Genomic DNA, 19,097 nt, shown 5'->3' on the forward strand with positions numbered 1-19,097 from the left:
AGAGAGAGAGAGAGAGAGAGAGAGAGAGAGAGAGAGAGAGAGAGAGAGAAAATTTTTTTAAAAATAAAAATATAAAAATTTTAAAAAGGGAAATGAAAATGCCTGTGTTATGCCCAGATTTCAGGATCCCCAAAAGACCACCAGGGAGCCAGCCGAGTCCGATGCAAAAGCAAAAAGAGTCTTTATTCGAGCTAGCTCGAGCTCTCCGTCCACCACACTCACCAACGCAGCAGCAGGGGGCAGAGAGAGAGAGCCCTGTGGGAAGAGGGGCTTTATAGGGGGGTTGGAGTAAGGGGAGGAGAGAGGACTGTGGGCCCTGTCGATTGGCCAGGTGCAAGTCGGGGTCTTGTTACACAGGATGTGGTTGTGTCTATGGCGAGCACTTCCCTTGATTGTCATTGGTTAGTTTAAAGAAATCCTAGGTGTGGCCAGCAGAGGCTTGGGCTTCCGGGAAGAAGCTCCTTGCTGAGCACATGGCTAATGGCTGCTGCCCAAAAATGGAGGATCCGGGGCAAGATGGAGGGCGTAGCCCTCGCCCTTTCATTCCCCCCCTGTCTTGAGACTTACAGGCCCAATCATGTGTCAGTTTGCATTTCTACTTCTAGAGGCCTGTACTGGGTACGCAGAACTATTGCTTGAGGGTGATCTGCAGCGGGTGTGTCTGGTTAGAGGTCACCTTCAACTCAGGCTCCCTGCTGTCCTGGGCACAGAAGGAGCTGGGCTTGCGACCTGGCAGAGACAAACTATAACAAATGGTCCGGTGGAAGGGAAAGAAACCATTTCAGCTTCAACAACTTAAACACAACAAGAATGGTAACTGACCACCTTCCAGGACAGCTAATACATAGCTATGACAATGTCCCTCAGTGTGGGAGACTGGACACTTGCCAGTTGCTCCCAAAGACTACCAAGGATTGTAGACCATCACCGGTCTACAGCAACTGCTGGCAGCTACAGCTACATTTAAACCTGTAAGAGAATCAAAGGTTAATACAACATATTAATACAGTGAAATATAATATTGGCACCATGGCCGCTTCAGGCAGCCAAATCCTCCGCTACTAAACAGGAGATATGGCAGGGCTATACAAACATCTTAGGGAGGTGACTAAAGTCCACTCCTGACCCTTCTATATAAGGCAAAATTGTCCTCATCTCTCTGGAGCCATGTCCATGAAGATGCAGGCTTCACCTGAGTCTATTATACAGTTTTCTGCAGGTCACTGTCAGGGCTGTGCACTGTGGCCAGTTCTTTTTTCTAGTGACAAACACAGTCTGTCCAATTTCCTTAAAATGTATTCTGGCATGGGAGAAAGTTGTTTTGCTGCACACAGGTAGCTCAACCCCTATATAACTGGGCTTGGATCTCTGCCCAGCAAACTGCAGTCTACAAGCTCAACATTCAGCCTTCGGTTCTCCTAACCCAACAAGGTTTCAGCCAGTCTCTGAGTCAGACTCCTCCTCTTCTTGGAGAACTTCAAAGTCCCGATGGCTTCCAGGTCCAGGGAGAGTGTCCCTTTGCTAACCCTGCCCATCAGCCACAGCGCTCCGCTCTCCTGCCTTTCCACCAGTTCCCTTTGTGGCAGAGCAGCAACCAGGCCTCCTCCAAGGGAGTGCACCAGAGGGGACATCAGCCCCCCTTGTGAGCCAGCTGCTTCACCTAGGGTCTCCCGGGGGCCCGGCCAGAGCGTCCCCCAGCAAATCCCGTAAGTCACTGCCCTCTCGCAGTGGCATGGACTCAAGCAGGTGGTTCAGGAGCTGGGCGGTGTTGTGACTTCAGCTTTGTTCCTCCTCTGCTTTTCTAGTGGTCTGCAGCTGGTAACATAACTGCTAACACCCCCGCCCCCCCTTGTCTCAGCCCAGGCCAGTTGCTTGTCTCCCTTTAATCAATGGGAGTTTCAAAGAAAACTACAGACTGCTCCTATAGAGTCCTCCATCCCGGAGGCTGGGGTCCGACCTGTGGGGAAATATGACTCCTAGTCAGCCTGGAAAGACAACGGGTGCATAGGGAGGTCTCCTGCAGACAGAAAGCCTGGAGATCACCCGAAATCCAGCTATAGACGCTCTCAGAATCAGGAGGAGGGAGGAAGAAAAAGACCAGGCCATGTCCTCCATGAAGATTCCAACAAACAATTGAAAACAGCAAGTCAAACAAAACACAGTCACAGGCAGGGTTAGGAATGATAGGGGGTGGCCTGCCAAACATGATTTCATAGGGAGTAAAGCCCAGGGTGTAAGTGGAGTTCCTTACCCGGTAAAGGGCATACAGTAGGAGAGCCACCCAGTCCCCGCCAGTTTCCATGGTTAATTTGGTAAGGGTCTCTTTTAGAGTTCTGTTCATCCTTTATACCTGCCCTGAACTCTGGGGCCTATAAGAATTTCCAATTTGCCCCAATAGCCCTGGCTACTACCTGTGTTACCTGTGAAATAAAGGCTGGTCCGTTGTCGGATCCTATCATAACAGGAAAACCATACCTGGGTAAGATGTCTTCCAGCAGCTTACCACGAAATGAAAATTTTGCTTAATACCTTTTGAATAATTACCTATTTCAAGTTAGCCAAATTTAACTAATTTGAAAACTTGACAACTATTTTACTGTCAAATTTAATATTCTAACAATAATTTTAATTTACATCCTTGTGAAGGCTCTGAGCATTCCTGTTGTTAGGCTAGATTTAGACATAGGGTCTGTTAGCCAAGCCTCCGTTTATCTGGATTCTGATTTCAGCTGGACCAAATATCTTTCTGTTATTTGGTTCCTGATCTGGGCTGGGCATGGGAAGCAAGAAGCAGCCATGGGAACAGGAGACCTTCCTCAGAAGGGGCTAGTGTTCAAGCCCCTGCACAATTTTGGGGGGGTGAGGATCTGTGCCCCACCTTTGTTGAACCCCAAGTTCTCTCCTACTGGCCCCCCAACTGTGCCTGTCCTAGGTCACCCCTCCCTGAGGGGGGGGTCTTACCCGTCATTGAATACCAGCCATCCTCTGGGCCAAGTAGGGTGATGTGAGGTTCAATTATGTCTCCTTGTTAACCTATGTCCCTCTGGCCTCCATGCCCAGCAACTGCCTTTGGATCCCCTCACCTGCTGGCGGGGCCCTGGCCTTGATCATGGGGAACCCAGGTTTCTTCCCCAGAGAGGGCCCAGCTTACGCCATTGGGCAAGAAACAGATCCATGGTACCAGCTTTTCATGATCTCAGCTTGAACGGAGAGCTCAGATAACAGCTGTAGACAATTGGAATCCTCTTGGCAAAAAAAGGTCAAGAGAGGTCAATACAGAATGCTTAAGTGCCTTCCCAGGGGACCTTCACACAGTGGAAGGGAATAAATACTTTCATGTCCTTAGGTTGCTGCCAAACGTTCAAAGAATTAATTTATAGTTTGTTTGGGATAAAGCATCAAAAAAATATTAATGAAACTTGTAGAATAATAGCATGTAAGAATATCATGACAACTTAATTTTATCATACTTCACTTTAGAAATTGGATTACTGTTATCAGTCCCTTTTAAAGACTTTGACATAAGCTACTTAACTTTTGTTTAGGGAGGGAACATATAACCTTTAATTGTCCTTAGTTTAAGGAAAGCAGGGTTTTCTAGATTTAAGAGATTACCTTAAAAATAGTATTAAATAAATCCACCAGGGAGAGGCAAGCACACTTCCTGCCCCATCCGCATTTCTGCAGTAAAACTCCGCCTTAAAGCTCCACCCCTGAAATCCCATCCTGCTGCAGTGAGCAGACATTCCTTTTGTGATTGGCTAAGTCAGAGGGAGGGGCCTTTGCTGTTTCAAGATGGCGGCACCCAGGGGCGTGGCAAGCCATGCGGCCAACATGGCGGCTGCCATGTCACGCAACTCAACATTGTGGCTGTCTAAACTGTTCTCTGACAGAAAAGATGATTTCCTTATTCTCACAATAAACAAGGGAAGAGCAAACCAAAATCCCTAAAAGATAGATGGCCAACATTATATTGCAGACAAACAGAAATCCCATTAGCTGTTTATACCTTTTATAATTATCTTAAAGAATATCTATTAAATTTAAACTGGTTTTTGTATTAAAATTTTCAGTTGAGATCACAAAATTAATCCTCTTTTTATCAGACCAATGAGTAACATTTTGAACTTCTAATTATTTTAGAGAAAACAAAAAATTATTTTCTCAAAATAAACTTCTACACTTTACACATTTAGCTACCACAACTACACAATTTCTCCCAATTCAATCTGAACCTTAAACTTTTAGCTGGCAAGTCAAATATTTAGCATTTCTCAATCAGTAACATTTTTAAGAATAAACTTCAAAAATGCAAGACATAATCAACCAACAGATTTAATTCTGTCCTCTAGAATTTTCATGAGGCAAATTTAGATTAATATTTTAGCATTTTGTTATTTCAGAAGATCTAATTTAATTTATCAAACTCCCAAAGCCTTGGGCTGCCATTGACTGGAAACAGGTAACCATTAAAATGTAAATTATTTACATTCTTTCTCCCAAGGATGGGAAACTGGGAAGCAAGCCTGTCTTTGGAAGTTGCCACTGGCGGGAAATTTTTGCCTACCTGCTTGTTCTGTTGGGGGAAGGGAGGCTAGCCCTTCCTCCCATTAGAAATTGCCTTGGGAAGCCAGCCTTAATTAAAGGGCATAGCCGTCTTTTACTGGGGCTACTTAGATTTTTATAATTAATATAGTTCAATAATTCTTAAGATTCAAATTCAAATTATTATTTTAAGTCATATTTTTTAGCAAATTTTTGTAACAGAGACAATTTTACTGAATTTCCTTTTAGGCCTTGAAGTTAACTTTTTAACACCCTTCATTAGCATTTAAAAACTGTCCTTTATTATGGAAATGCCAATCCTGCTGCTAGAATCTAGCCAGTATCTTTTTTCCTTTGGGTAAAATTTTGCCATTTTTCTTAGGAAATATTCAGTCTTGGGGTTTTATTTTGTACATTTGTAAAGAGATTCCAGCTCAAAACTCTAATATCCGTGGCCAATTGGTTTACAAAGCTTATGATTGCAGCTGCCTTGTTTTCAGGAGCTTCTGGACTCATGGGGGTGTAGGTGTGGTAAGCCTCCATGATCCGTCCTAAAAAGGCAGCTGGAGACTCATCCCTTTCCTGCTGAACATTCCCCACCTTGGCCAAATTAGTTGGCTTTCTAGCAGCCATGCGGAGACCCCCCATTAGAGTCTGGCGGTAGACCCGAAGCCTCTCCTTACCTTCTGCCGTGTTGAAATCCCATTCAGGCCAAGTTAAGGGAAAAGAGACATCTACCTGGGCCTGGTTGGTGGTTGGGTTCCCATCCATGCCTGGAACCACTTTCCAGGCCTCATTGAGGATTCTTTCCCTCTCCTCAGTTGTGAACAGGATCTGGCAGTCGTCCCATGTAGGCTGGTGGGTGAAAAGGACAGAATCTAACAGATCAATAAGCCCTGCTGGAATGGGCTTCGGCCCAGGAGGGCATGGAGGTAGGAAGGGCCTAAGCCAAGATGGCGGGTCTTCCACGAGGTCCTGCCAAGTAACAATGTAAGAGAGTTGATCAGGATGTACCTCCATGGGTTGGGAGACGACGTCCCTAACCCGGCGGATGGTGGGGAGGTCGAAAGTCCCCTCCGGCGGCCACCTGACGTTAAAAGTCGGCCACTCCCTGGAACAAAAAGTCTGCCACCAGCCTTTCCGGACCTCCGCACTGAGGTTGCTGGCTCTTCCCTTTACCTCTTTAGAATGATCGACCATAATGCTTAAAGGAGTAGTTTGAGTCTGTCCCATAATGTCCGTACAGTAAGTCCACAGAATAAAACATAAAAAAACACAAACAGCCGAAACTGGTTTGACTCAGTGGATAGAGCGTCGGCCTGCGGACTGAAAGGTCCCAGGTTCGATTCCGGTCAAGGGCATGTACCTGGGTTGCGGGCACATCCCCAGAAGGAGATGTGCAGGAGGCAGCTGATCGATGTTTCTCTTTCATTGATGTTTCTAACTATCTCTCTCCCTTCCTCTCTGTAAAAAATCAATAAAATATATTAAAAAAAAAAACAAAACACAAACAGACAACTAAAGGGCCCACAAGTACAGCCTTCCAACTCCATGGAAGCAAACCTGAAAGCTAGACGATGGCCATATGCCAACCGGCGGGAGGGACCCACCTCGTCTCAGATCCTCGAGGGGGAATACACATCCCTCCTGAAGAGCAGAACGTCTTCCGACTCTCCCCGCCCGTGGTCCTTCAGCAGTGCATCCACCTAGACCGCTTCGGGCACTACAGAATTTCAGAAGTGAGCTCACATAGGACAGAACATATAACACACAGAACAGAATACACAACACACAGACACCTACCGCGGCCAGTCAGACTCTCTGGATCAGGGGTCCCTCAAGGGTCTTGGGATCCCGGACGAGCCCCCAGTTGTTATGCCCAGATTTCAGGATCCCCAAAAGACCACCAGGGAGCCAGCCGAGTCCGATGCAAAAGCAAAATGAGTCTTTATTCGAGCTAGCTCGAGCTCTCCGTCCACCACACTCACCAACGCAGCAGCAGGGGGCAGAGAGAGAGAGCCCTGTGGGAAGAGGGGCTTTATAGGGGGGTTGGAGTAAGGGGAGGAGAGAGGACTGTGGGCCCTGTCGATTGGCCAGGTGCAAGTCAGGGTCTTGTTACACAGGATGTGGTTGTGTCTATGGCGAGCACTTCCCTTGATTGTCATTGGTTAGTTTAAAGAAATCCTAGATGTGGCTAGCAGAGGCTTGGGCTTCCGGGAAGAAGCTCCTTGCTGAGCACATGGCTAATGGCTGCTGCCCAAAAATGGAGGATCCGGAGCAAGATGGAGGGCGTAGCCCTCACCCTTTCAGACTGTACTAGCAAACTGCCTTTTTTGCTATAACTTCACTCTTTAAAGACTCTTGTTCTTCATCTTCTTTCTACATGTCCCTTCCTCCCTGCAGGAAGGAACTTTTTAAAAATGTGTATTTTTATTGATTTCAGAGAGGAAGCTAGAAGGAGAGATAGAAACATCAATGATGAGAGAGAATCATGGATCAGCTGCCTCCTGCATGTCTCACATTGGGGATCGAGCAGCAACGGGGCATGTGTCCTGACTGGGATTGGAACCATGACCTCCTGGTTCACAGGTTGATGCTCAACCACTGAGCCACACTGGCTGGGTAGGAAGGAAGTTCTTAGAAAACCCAATATGTGTGTCCCCTCCCCCCTCCCTGGGCCGTGTGGGATCCTCCCACCCCATCAACCCCACAGCCTCCCTGCCCCTTCCCCTTTCAAAGGATAACCAATGGTCCAGTTTATAAATTCCAATTTGACTTTAATAAATTAAGTTCCAAATCATCTCACAGCAAAGGCCATCATCATCTCTCAACACACCGCGGAAGACCCCTGCTTCCGCTCGTGTCCATCATCAGGCAGTCTTTCAATGAGGCCCCTAGAGCCATCAGTACAGGGAGGGGTCCCGCCAGGAGATCTCCCAGCGAGGCATCAAGTACAAAAAAAACGGTACTAAAGGGGGGGGCGGGGCAGGAGCGGAGGCGGAGGAGGGAGGACCTGCCCCACCCCGGCTTCCTGTGGGCTGCCATGTCCTCAGGGACACGGTGAGGGCTGCGCAGGGCTGGGAGGGAGGGAGCCCCAGCCCACAGGGACCGCCCGCCTCCTGAGATGGGCAAGGCCACCTGGGCGCGAGCAGGAGCTCCCAGACGTACAAATAGAAAAGCGAATAAATTAGGAGGGATGTCGGGGAGCTGAGCACCCGGGACCCTCTGCGGGCACCGCTCTGGGAGGCCACGCGTGCCAGGCAGCGCCCCCGCTTGCTCCCCGCACCCCTGCGTCCTCGCCGCTCGCAGGGCCCATGGCTCCCGCTCCCCCGCCGGTGCCCGTGCCCGGCCGCCCTCCCGGCTCAGCGAGGAGGCCTCACAGCTGCGGGCTGGGGCTGCCGGCGGCCTTGGGTTTGGACTTGAAGGAGAAGCGCTTCATGAGGCGGCGGGAGAAGCTGCCGGCCTTCCTGCGGGCGCTGGGCGCGGCCATGCTGTCGGAGAGGTCATCGTGCGACTGGCTCAGCCCAGCTTCCCTCTGGCGGGGCCGCCGGCGGAAGAGGAGCTTCGTGCCGCTGCGCAGGAAGCTCACTGCGGAGGGAGAGGGCGCTGAGCGCGGCGAGGGGGCGCTGAGCGGGGCGAGGGGGCGCTGAGCGGGGCGAGGGGGCGCTGAGCGGGGCGAGGGGGCGCTGAGCGGGGAGTGGGCGCTGAGCGGGGGGGGGGGGAGAGGGGGCGCTGAGCGGGGCGAGGGGGCGCTGAGCGGGGAGTGGGCGCTGAGCGGGGGGAGGGGGGAGTGGGCGCTGAGCAGGGAGGGGGGCGCTGAGCGGGGAGAGGGCGCTGAGCGGAGGGAGGGGGCGCTGAGCGGGGAGAGGGGGCGCTGAGCGGAGGAGGGGGCGCTGAGCGGGGAGAGGGGGCGCTGAGCGGGGAGTGGGGCGCTGAGCGGGGGGGGGGGGGGGGGGGGGGGAGGGGGGCGGGAGGGGGCGCTGAGCGGGGGGGAGAGGGGCGCTGAGCGGGGGAGTGGGCGCTGAGCGGGGAGTGGGCGCTGAGCGGGGGGAGGAGGGCGCTGAGCGGGAGTGGGCGCTGAGCGGGGAGTGGGCGTGAGCGGGGGGAGGGAGGAGTGGGCGCTGAGAGGGAGGGGGCGCTGAGCGGGAGGAGGGGGCGCTGAGGGGGCTGACGGAGGGGGGCGCTGAGCGGGAGGAGGGGGCGCTGAGCGGGAGGAGGGGGGCGCTGAGCGGGAGAGGGGGCGCTGAGCGGGAGGAGGGGGCGCTGAGCGGGGGAGAGGGGGCGCTAGCGGGCGGGGCGCGGCGGGGGGGGGGGGGAGAGGGGCGCTGAGCGGGGGGGAGAGGGCGCTGAGCGGGGAGTGGGCGTGAGCGGGGAGTGGGCGCTGAGCGGGGGAGGGGGGGAGTGGGCGCTGAGCAGGGAGGGGGCGCTGAGCGGGGAGAGGGCGCTGAGCGGAGGGAGGGGGCGCTGAGCGGAGGGGGGCGCTGAGCGGGAGAGGGCGCTGAGCGGAGGGAGGGGCGCTGAGCGGAGGGAGGGGGCACTGAGCGGGGAGAGGGGGCGCTGAGCGGGAGGAGGGGGCGCTGAGCGGGGAGAGGGGGCGCTGAGCGGGGAGAGGGGGCGCTGAGCGGGAGGAGGGGGCGCTGAGCGGGGAGAGGGGGCGCTGAGCGGGAGGAGGGGGCGCTGAGCGGGGAGGGGGCGCTGAGCGGCCGGGTGCGGAGGGAGGACCACCCGGCCAGAGCCCAGTGCGGGGCGCGCAGGAGGCAGCCAACCCACGATTCTCTCTTCTCATGGATGTTTCTCTCTCTCCCTCTTCCTTCCTCTCTGGTCAATAAAAATATATTAAAAAAAAAAAGACCAAGCATGGAAGGGTGGGCCGCGCGGAACAGACCAGGCCCTGGGCCTGGGAGCCGGGCTTCCTGGGGAGGAAGGTAGAGACACGTGCCCTGGTCCTGGCCGCGTGAGTCTGCGCCCTGCTGAGCACTGGCCGCGGAGCAGTGAGGGCTGCTGCTCTGTGCCCACAGACTGGCCACCCGACTCTTCGCTGTGGGAAAACAAGGCTGACAGAGGGTGTCTCTAAAGAAATGTCCTCATCCCGGTGGTCGCTGGGTGGTTGTGTGTTGACCCCTGAACCAGGAGGTCAGGGCTCCATTTCCGATTTCCATCAGGGCACATATGGTGGTTGCAGCTCAGTCCCCAGTCGGGGCGTGCAGGAGGCGCTCGATCAATGTTTCTCCCATCATTGATGTTTCTCTCTCTCTATCTCTCCCTCTCCCTTCCTCCCTGAAATCAAAAATATTTTTAAAAGAAGAAAAAAGAAATGTCCTCAGAGGCAGACATGGAAGAACAAGATCGCCTGAAACGGGCTCATCGACAAATTACAGGATGTGAGCAGGAAGGGGTGCGTCCAAGAGGTCCGTTCAGACCAGGGTCATGAGGGGGCGCTCACTCGGCAGGCTTTGGGTTTGGGAACTCATTATCCCAAGAAGTGATGCCGGCTTCAGCCGTAAATGGTTAATGGTTAAGTGCCGTTGTGGTTGACAGACTCAGACTCGTTGACAGAGGGCTGAAGATGTTGGGGGAGGCCCTCATTTTAGAAGTGAGGAGTACCCCAGCCGCCCACAAGGCGCAGGGACAGTCCTAGGTCAGCCTAGGGTAGGATTCTTTTCTTTTATTTAAGTATATTTTATTGATTTTTTTACAGAGAGGAAGGGAGAGGGATAGTTAGAAACATCGATGAAAGAGATCGATCAGCTGCCTCCTGCACACCCCCCACTGGGTATGTGCCGGCAACCAAGGTACATGCCCTTGACCGGAATCGAACCTGGGACCCTTCAGTCCGCAGGCCGACGCTCTATACCAGTGATGGTGAACCTATGACACGCGTGTCAGAGGTGACACGCAAACTCATTTTTCTGGTTGATTTTTCTTTGTTAAATGACATTTAAATATATAAAATAAATATCAAAAATATAAGTCTTTGTTTTACTATGGTTGCAAATATCAAAAAATTCCTATATGTGACACGGCACCAGAGTTAAGTTAGGGTTTTTCAAAATGCTGACACGCCGAGCTCAAAAGGTTCGCCATCACTGCTCTGTACACTGAGCCAAACCGGTTAGGGCCCAGGGTAGGATTCATATACTCACAGGGGAAAGAGTACATAATGAAAGGGAAGAAAGAGCCCTGGCCAGTTTCGCTCAGTGGATAGAGCGTCAGCCTGCGGATTGAAGGGTCCTGGGTTTGATTCCGGTCAAGGGCACATGCCTGGGTTACGGGCTCGATCCCCAGTGTGGGACGTGCAGGAGGCAGCCGATCAATGATTCTCTCTCATCATTGATGTTTCTATCTCTCTCTCCTTCCTCTCTGAAATCAATAAAAATATATATGAAAATAAAAGAAAGGGAAGGAAGAAAAAAACACACAAGGGAAGGAAGAGACACACTTAGACACGGGAAAAAGGAAACTTGTGGTAAATATGCCACAGGACCCAGCGCATCCAGCTCCCTCTCTACTGTAGCTCGGCTGAGACCGGCTGGGCCTCTGGCAGCCCCTGTGGAAGGACACAGCCCATTGGCTTCGGCCTTCATGTCCCTAAGGCTCCAGGAGGACCCAGGTCATGACACTGAGTATCAGAGGAGGGGGTTGCCGACCTCTCCCCACCTTTGTGATCCTTGAGGCTGCGGGTCTCCAGGGCACCAGTTGATCCTGTTTCCGACTCGACATCATCTACCGACGGCCTCTCGGAAATGTCCGAACGTGTGGTCTCATCGGCCTCCTGGATGCTGGTGGGGCTGGAGAGGGCGTCCAGGGCTCCTGGAAAGGCGGCTGGGGGGTCCGAGGGCGGGGGAGAGGGGCCACTGCTGTCTCGGGCAGAGTCCTGCGCCGAGGCCTCCAGAGAGGCCGCGTAGCCCAGTGACAGCGCCAGCTCGTCCTGCGCGATGGGCACCTGGCGAGAGGGACAGGTTTGAATGGACTGCAATGATCCGTGCGGGCTTCCTCCTCACCTTGGCTGCTCTCCCCAGAGCTGTTACCTTGGAAACACCTGAGATAATGAGGGTGCTCCGCTTTGTGGGTGTCTTCTTGGCTGCCCGCCCGCTGGGCTCTGTCAGCTGGCGAATGGCTGTCTCTGCCACAGGGTCCAGGCCGTTGGCAAGGTGGCTCTCCCCTGCTGGGCAGAGGGTGGACCCGACTCTGCTCCAGCTCCCCTTGGACCAGAACCCCCAGGCCCCACCCAAAATGGCTTTGACTTTGGGGCCCCAATACCAGCTGACACTCCCACGTTCCAGGTCCCCACTCACGGCTGCTGCTGTGGGAGGTGCTGCTGGGGCCACCGCTCTCACTCAGCACCGTCGTCTTCTCGGTCACCTCCACCTTGGACGGGGAGCGGGAGGGGGAGTCTGCTGGGTGGGGGAGGGTCAGTGAGCTGGGGGTGTTTGAGAATGGCCCCCGCCCATCCCATCTTTGTTGAGATGTAGACTTTGGTGACTCAGAGGGCAGGGGTGACTCAGAGATGATGAATCACAAGAGTGATTATGAAGATACCATGGGGCCCTAGCCAGTTTGGCTCAGTGGATAGAGCATCAGGCTGTGAATTGAAGGTCCCAGGTTCAATTCCGGTCAAGGGCACATGCCCGGTTTGGGGGCTTGGTCCCCAGTGTGGGGTGTGCAGGAGGCAGCCGATCAATGGTTCTCTCTCATCATTGATGTTTCTCTCTCCCTCTGCCTCTCTGAAAACAATAAAATATATTTAACAAAAAAATATCTTATATTCCTTATTAAAAAAAAAACAGGAAGAAGAAGATGCCCTGGGGACAGAGGCACCACAGGAACTAATGGGAGTGTGGGGAGACGCCATGAAAACACTGAGTGCGAGCCGAAACCGGTTTGGCTCAGTGGATAGAGCGTCGGCCTGCGGACGGAAAGGTCCCGGGTTCGATTCCGGTCAAGGGCATGCACCTGGGTTGCGGGCACATCCCCAGTGGGAGATGTGCAGGAGGCAGCTGATCGATGTTTCTCTCTCATCGATGTTTCTGGCTCTCTATCTCTCTCCCTTCCTCTCTGTAAAAAATCAATGAAATGTATTAAAAAAAAAAAAAGAAAAGAAAACACTGAGTGCGAGATGGCACATGGGGCCCCTGCACGGAGGGGAGTCCCACGGGACCCCTAGAGATGGGAGGAATGTCATGGAGGGCCCTGGGCGTGTGGAAGGGTCCTGCAGGGCACTGGCTGCCCGAGGCTAGAGGGAGGGAAGAGGAGGCAGTGGGGCTGGGGAAAGAGAGGGGAACGGACCCGGACCCGTGAAAAGACGGGAAACTTAGGAGGTGGAAGTGCAAGTCACCCGCAGTGGCGGGATGGGTGGGCCCAGGGTTGACATGGGAGGGACCAGTCAGGGAGAGGGAGGGTGAGAGGGGAAGTCCGAGGGAGACAGAGATAATGAGGACGATGCGGTGGAGAACAGGGGTGGTTAGGGTTAGAGCTTTCCTTGCCCCTCCCTGTCCCTCCACCGACCTGCCGCTCAAGGCCCCTGGCCACTGCTGGGCTCTCAGCTCCTCCTTCTTACCTGACTTGCCATCTACAGTGCGAGGCCGGGACTGGACAGTGGTGACCGTGGTGACAATGGTGCCATCAGGCATGATGGTGCGGTCCAGCTCGACCTTCTTGGTAGGTGTGATGCTGGGGCGTGGCATGGAGGGGGTGGGGTTCCAGGGGGAACCCTCCTCATACTGAAGCTGTCGAGGGGTGGGAGCACAAAGAGCCCGGGCCTCAAAGACCATCCTGTGCTACCTCCTCCCATCTTTCCCGGGTCGCTCCTCACCTCCACTGCCACGGTGGCTGCGGGTCCCAAGGCTGTCCCAGGCCCCGGGGTGAGTGGGCACACCTGTCTCCGGGACAGTGGTCTGGAAGGGGAGCCCACGGGCAGTGTGGCCTGGCCCAGGAGTTCAGCTGGGGAAGGGGCAGCACCATGAGCTGGGCTCATGGTCAGGCTCCACTCAGCACCTGCCTCCCCATGCCCCCCAGGGTGCGCCTTCCGGCCTCCTACTCACCGTCTCCACAGTGGCTGCTCCTCAGCACCCTGAGGACCAGCTCCCGGCTCTGGGGGCCCAGATCCCTGCGGCCAGGAGAAGCAGGGGCAGGGAGGGGGGAGGTTAGCAAAAGGAATCCACCCTCCAACTGATCACAGGACAGAGGCAGACAGTGATGTACATAAATGAGATGGTATGAGTGCTCCAATCAGAGTCACCCCTGCCCTCCAAGGACTTCCTCTCCCAGGAGAATAGGAGAGGGCCCGAGTGGAGACCATACTTCTCAGCGGGGCATTCAAGCCCCGCCGCCCCTGCCCCCCTCCGCCTTCCCGTCTCTGTCTCTATGTCAAACCGCCATGTTCCCTTTGCTCACGCTCTTCCCTCTGCCGGGAACACGTGTTGAAACCCTCCTGATACTGGAAGGTGTGGTTTAAATATCCCCTCCTCCACGAGCCTGCTCTGATGCTGATTCCCCTCTCGGAATTACTCTCCCCAGGCGGCGTTCCTGTGCACTTTTTGTTAACTTAACCTCGAAGAGACCACTAATTCCATTCTCTTTGCATCCATCTATCTCTGCCTTGACACGGAAACCACACCGAGGTGGGCACTGAATCGTGGTCACATCTGTACTCCCGGACCTAGTGGGGGCCTGGCCTAAAGGGGCACACATCAAGGTTTAGTGACAACAGAGCTGGTTTGTGCCAGGCTTTGCTGGAAGGGATGGCTGTCTGCCTGGGAATGGGGTGGGGCGGGAATCCTTACAGGGCCAGGTCCTCAGTCCACTCCACCTCGGGGCCCGCCCTCGCAGACTTGGTCCACTTCTGCTGCATGGGGTTGTCGAGCTCGGCCATGCAGCACAGGTCCCCAGTGCCTGGGAGGAGACAGAAATTAGATGCTCAGATCAAAGATGGGAAGCCACTAAGGAAAAGAGAGGCCAACTGCCTGCAACCATAACCTCGGCAGCCCCTAGCCACGGCGAGCTCTCACCTTCCAGCTCACTTCCCAGGTGCGATGCTCGAAGCTGCCGGAGGAATAACCGGGTGGGTCTGGGGATGGCTGGCTGGGCCTGGGACAGTGTGGGTGGCTTCTCACTGGGTATCTAAATACAAAAGGTCAAAAGAGAATTCCAACATAGTACCCTGAAGACACTATGCCTGCAAACAATTTGATTTTTTAAAAAATATCTTCTTGCCGAAACCGGTTTGGCTCAGTGGATAGAGCGTCGGCCTGCGGACTGAAGGGTCCCAGGTTCGATTCTGGTCAAGGGCATATGCCTGGGTTATGGGCACATCCCCGGTGGGAGATGTGCAGGAGGCAGCTGATCGATGTTTCTAACTCTCTATCTCTCTCCATTCCTCTCTGTAAAAAACCAATAAAATGTATATATAGAAAAATATCTTCTTATTGATTTTTGGAGAGAAAGGAAGGGAGAGGGAGAGGGAGAGAGAGAGAGAGAAACATCAGTCAGCTCCCTCCCGCAAGCCCCCTACTGAGGATCGAGCCCAAAACCCGGCATGTGCCCTGACCAGGAATGGAACTGGTGACCTTTTGGTGCATGGGATGATTCTCAACCAACTGAGCCACACCGGTCAGGGTGCAAACTATTTGCTCTCAGTGTCTACTCACCAGCCCTCCAGGGGCAGAGCACGCCCTGAGGTTGACCATCATGGCTGGCTGGGTGCTGACGATGGCATCCTCTATCAGCTCCTTAATCGTGGAGAGCTCCACTTGCTCCTCACCTCTCTGCAGGGAGAAGAGGAGCACAGAGACAGGCCCCCAGCTCGGCCTCCCCTTCCCTGCTCTGCCTCTTCCTGCCTCCCCCGACCCCCAGCCCTGCTCCCTTACCTCTCTGGCCTGCAGCTTGGGACGCACTGTCAGGCTGAGATCTGGGCGATTCCTGAAGGCCCAGGACACAAGGAGCCCCTCGCCAGGGATTTCCTTTAGGCTAACTTCCAACTAGGGACAGGGACCAAGAGACTGAGATGACTTGCCTACTCCCCCAATTATTCCCACTCTCCAGGGCCCTCCCACCCCAACCCCCTCTTAGAAAGGAGCCCAGCTGAAAAGGCGGAGGCAATTGAACCACCTGCTGCCCAACTCCATTTCCCACACCCCCTACACCTGTGTTGGTGGCAGTGTCAGAGTGATGTGGTAGGTCTCCATGGAGACGGCAGCGGGGGACTGTTGGGTCACAGAAACTGGGAACATCACCTCCTCAGCAGAGAGCTGACAATGCAGCACCTGGGACAGGCAAAGCATGGAGGCAATGAGGGTTAGGCATGGAGGAAGGATGCGCCATCCTGCTTTGCCCTGCTCTGTGATGGATCAGCAGACCCTCCCCACTTCAGTTGTCCTTGAGACTTTACTGTTTGGAGGCCACAAGTCCATAAAAGAATCGTAGAAAAGCCAAAGACTCTTCTCCCCAGAAAAATGCAGATGTGAACACATGTACTGCATGTTGCATGTCACTTTAGTGGGATTCTCAGACCTCCTGAAGCCAATCCTTGGATCCCTTCGTCACTCATCAACCTCAGGTTAAGAGCCCTTGGACTAAAGGGAACTCTTGGAATCAGCCCCCTCTGAGACCCTAAAGAAGCCTTGCCCAGCCAACCCTTACCATGGTGTTCTCTGATTGGTCTACACAGGTCACATGACCAATGCTGGCTCTGGGTAAGAGTTGGGGCATCTCCTCAAAGGCGATCTGGATGGAGCTCTGAGGGAGTAATGTGGACATAGGTCAGGTCTTTGGAGCTGCCTCTGCAGGGCGAGCCTGCTGAGTTGCTGGCCGGGACCTGGCACTGCTGAGGCCGCAGCTGCAGGCTGGCTCCTGACCCCTCTTTGGCTCAGGGCTTTCAAATAGGATGTGTTGTCCTCCAAACCCACCTCTCCAGGGCCCTGCAGCTGCCAGGGAGAAGTGGGGAGCTAGCCCACCGCAGAGACCAGGTCACTTTGAGCAGAAGGCCCTAGATTTCTCCTGGAATACCAGGAGCCTCCCTCCTCTCGCCCCAACTTCCTCTTCATCCTCCATCCTCCACCCAAAGGAAAGGGGTGCACAGAAAAAATAATCACGTTGTAGGTTGTCACTTATATATGATAGTTGGGCAGACAGAGACATGACTGAGCTAAGGGTAGAAACAGTAAGGCCCACTTATTCAAGGCAAGAGCTGGAGAAATGAGGCCAAGCTTCTTCCAGATAAATAGGATGTGGGTGCACACGAGTATGATTCTAGCCATGCTCTTGGAGATGAAGGCAGCTCAGCCTGGCCTTGGGGAGCTTTCCCAGAGGGACTGGGAAGAAAAGCAAGCTGAAAGGGCTGCAGGGTCCAGAGGTCTGGGTCCCTCCAGGCAGACAGCAGGGTGGTATTAGGGAGCAAAAAGCTGCTTAGCTTAGGGCTTGAAAGAGCTTCCTAATTCTTTCATTGCAGTGGAGGCAACTTGCTGCAGCCCTGTCTGGAGAGCAGGGAGGGAAGGAGAACTGGGCAGGGGCCCAGATGGACTGACAGCTCTTCCTTGGGCCTTGGGATGGGAGGAAACAAATCCACAGGGCTCATCTGCCTGCCGAACTCAGGGAAGCCAATTCCTGGCTCTGCAGTTGTCACATCTGGAGGCCAGGCCCCAGGAGATGGCGAGACGGATGCTTGGAACCCCAATCTCCCCACTCCCTGCTAGAGAGGCCAATGTCCAGCTGAGTCAGCTGCCCTGGGAGTCACTCCTGACCAAGGGACAAGGTGCGGGGAACGCCGGAGATGTGTGAGTCCAAGCATGGACTGAAAGATGCCATTTGGATTTCTGCCAGCCACCTGGGCAGGAGATGGGCAACTTCTCCTGTGGTCACTTCTGTGTCTAGGCATCTGGGCAGTTAGTAAAGCCCTCCCAGGAGTGGGGGTGGAGACGCCTCTGAGTGAGGGGCCTGGTGGAGTGAGAGCACCGAGCGATTCCTGGGCCAGGGTGGACAGGAGCCCCGGAGAGGGAGACCTCGACCTCCCACCCCACCTCTCAGACTCAGGAGAGCTTCCTGCCCCACCTCCTGGGACTTGCGGGGGGGGGGGGGGGGGGGGGGGAGGAAGTAGATTAGGCTAGCTGGTGGCCGGCTTAGGCTCATCCCCGGGGAGAGTGTGGACTGACTATCTGCTCTCCACCCAGACACCTTCCCCTCAACACATCAGCATGGAAACAGAAGAGTTAGACGGGAGCAGTGGGTTCCTGAGGCCGGAGGAGGGTAAATCAGGCTCCTCTGGAATATGCCTGATCGCATCAGGGACTTGGGACCCGAAATGTCAACTGGGTGTGGGGGCAGGAGAATCAGGCAAATTCCGGGAAGGAGTATTACCTGTCTCCCTCCCAACCTCGCAGCGCCCCCCGCCCCCCGCCCCCCAAAGCCATCCGCACACTCACTGGGCGGAAGCGCCCGCGGGCTCAGGGTTAGCGTTGCTATGAGAACAGCAGTTTGGACCGGGGTTGGAGCCAGGGTATCCCGACCACAGGAACACTGAACCCGGGACCCAGCCGGCTTTCTACCGCCTCCAGCCTCACCTGCACCCTTTTCTCTGATCCCAAAGAGGAAGAGAGGCCACGGGCTCCCCCGCTGATCCCCGCCCCCATCCGGCCCTCCGGGCAGCAAGCGGTCCCTCCCTGGGTGTCCCGTCAGACTCACCCCGGCGCGGCAGGCCTGCTCGTTGAGCGCTCGCACCCACGCCCGCTGCCAGTTCTCCCGGAAAGACTTGAAGGCGAACAGGGACGCCAGGAGGCCCCGGACGCCGGGCTCCCCCGGGGCGCCGGCCGGAGCGGCCCGCAGCCTCAGCAGCGAGCGCCACACTCCCAGCTCCCGCAGGGGCCCCGCGGGCTCGGCCGCTGGAGCGGGTCCCGGGCTCCGGTCCCCGGGCGCCCCCCGCCGCCACCAGCCGCGCGCGGACTGCAGCAGCCAGCCGAGCACCGTGAGCAGCGAGGCCGCGAACAGGACCAGCAGGGCCGCCCAGCCCGCGTCCCGCAGGGCCCGGCCCGGCTCCATGCTCCGCGCGGGCTGCGCTCCCGGTCCCGCTCGGGCTCAGCCGCTGCCCCGGGGGAGCATGGCCCGGGCGGCCGGGGGCGGGCGGCTCCCCCGGGGCTGGGCGCGCGGGCTCGGGCGCTCTGCGGGGCGGGCGCCGGGAAGGTGGGTGCACGGAGAGCGATCAGGGGGTCCCGGGGCCACCGCGCCGGGTCCCTCTCCGCGGTCGGTCGCTCCTCGGTCCTGCAGTCCCGCTCGGGTGAGTCGCCAGCCGCGCCGGGCTCCTCCGCCGCCCAGGCGCGAGCCCCCTGGACCCGCCGGGCCGTCTGCAGGAACGCGGGGCTCCGGCAGCACCGCTGGGCTCCCGGGCTGCGTGTGGGGCTGACACTGACAACACCGCGCGCCCCGCCCCCACCGCCTTAAAGGGGCCGCACCCAGAGGGGCGGGGCTTGGGGCTTGGGGCGCTGCCGCTGGGGAGTCTGGCGGGAGGGCGAGGCGGCCGCGGAGGTGGTTCCGGGGTTGAAAATAGGCGGGATCTTAGACCTCCC

General features: G+C 55.6%; 1 protein-coding gene and 1 long non-coding RNA gene across 4 annotated transcripts; both read right to left on the reverse strand.

Moving 5' to 3' along the window:
- Positions 1 to 204: 204 nt before the first annotated feature.
- LOC118664193 lies at positions 205 to 6,507 on the reverse strand. The gene is made up of 3 exons (XR_004970259.1): positions 6,349 to 6,507; positions 6,156 to 6,268; positions 205 to 255 (listed from the first exon to the last, which is right to left on the reverse strand). It is a non-coding gene; the product is annotated as an uncharacterized LOC118664193 (long non-coding RNA).
- A 791-nt stretch (positions 6,508 to 7,298) lies between these two features.
- C2CD2L (C2CD2 like) lies at positions 7,299 to 18,964 on the reverse strand. Of its 3 annotated transcripts, none has more exons than XM_036324041.1 (14): positions 18,220 to 18,964; positions 16,183 to 16,278; positions 15,687 to 15,806; positions 15,411 to 15,521; positions 15,192 to 15,308; positions 14,553 to 14,664; positions 14,328 to 14,436; positions 13,587 to 13,651; positions 13,358 to 13,485; positions 13,103 to 13,271; positions 11,841 to 11,942; positions 11,574 to 11,710; positions 11,203 to 11,488; positions 7,299 to 8,133 (listed from the first exon to the last, which is right to left on the reverse strand). In XM_036324041.1, exons 1-14 carry the CDS (start codon positions 18,571 to 18,573, stop codon positions 7,922 to 7,924), a joined length of 2,118 nt encoding a protein of 705 aa, XP_036179934.1. In that variant the 5' UTR covers positions 18,574 to 18,964; the 3' UTR covers positions 7,299 to 7,921. The 3 variants fall into 3 exon arrangements, with proteins under 3 accessions (XP_036179934.1, XP_036179935.1, XP_036179936.1); XM_036324042.1 differs by having other exon boundaries at positions 11,841 to 11,939; positions 18,220 to 18,963; XM_036324043.1 differs by having other exon boundaries at positions 11,574 to 11,707; positions 11,841 to 11,939; positions 18,220 to 18,962.
- Positions 18,965 to 19,097: the final 133 nt, after the last annotated feature.

The sequence above is a fragment of the Myotis myotis genome, unplaced genomic scaffold, assembly GCF_014108235.1.
Source record: "Myotis myotis isolate mMyoMyo1 unplaced genomic scaffold, mMyoMyo1.p scaffold_m19_p_10, whole genome shotgun sequence".
In the NCBI taxonomy this organism is placed as follows: domain Eukaryota; kingdom Metazoa; phylum Chordata; class Mammalia; order Chiroptera; family Vespertilionidae; genus Myotis; species Myotis myotis.

Coding starts and splice junctions, on each gene's coding strand:
- C2CD2L (XM_036324041.1), bottom strand. CDS start 18,573: ATGGAGCCGGGCCGGGCCCTGCGGGACGCGGGCTGGGCGGCCCTGCTG. Junction 15,309..15,410: donor CCAAGCTGCAGGCCAGAGAG/GTAAGGGAGCAG, acceptor TTCTCCCTGCAG/AGAGGTGAGGAGCAAGTGGA. Junction 13,486..13,586: donor GAGCAGCCACTGTGGAGACG/GTGAGTAGGAGG, acceptor CCCCTTCCCCAG/CTGAACTCCTGGGCCAGGCC.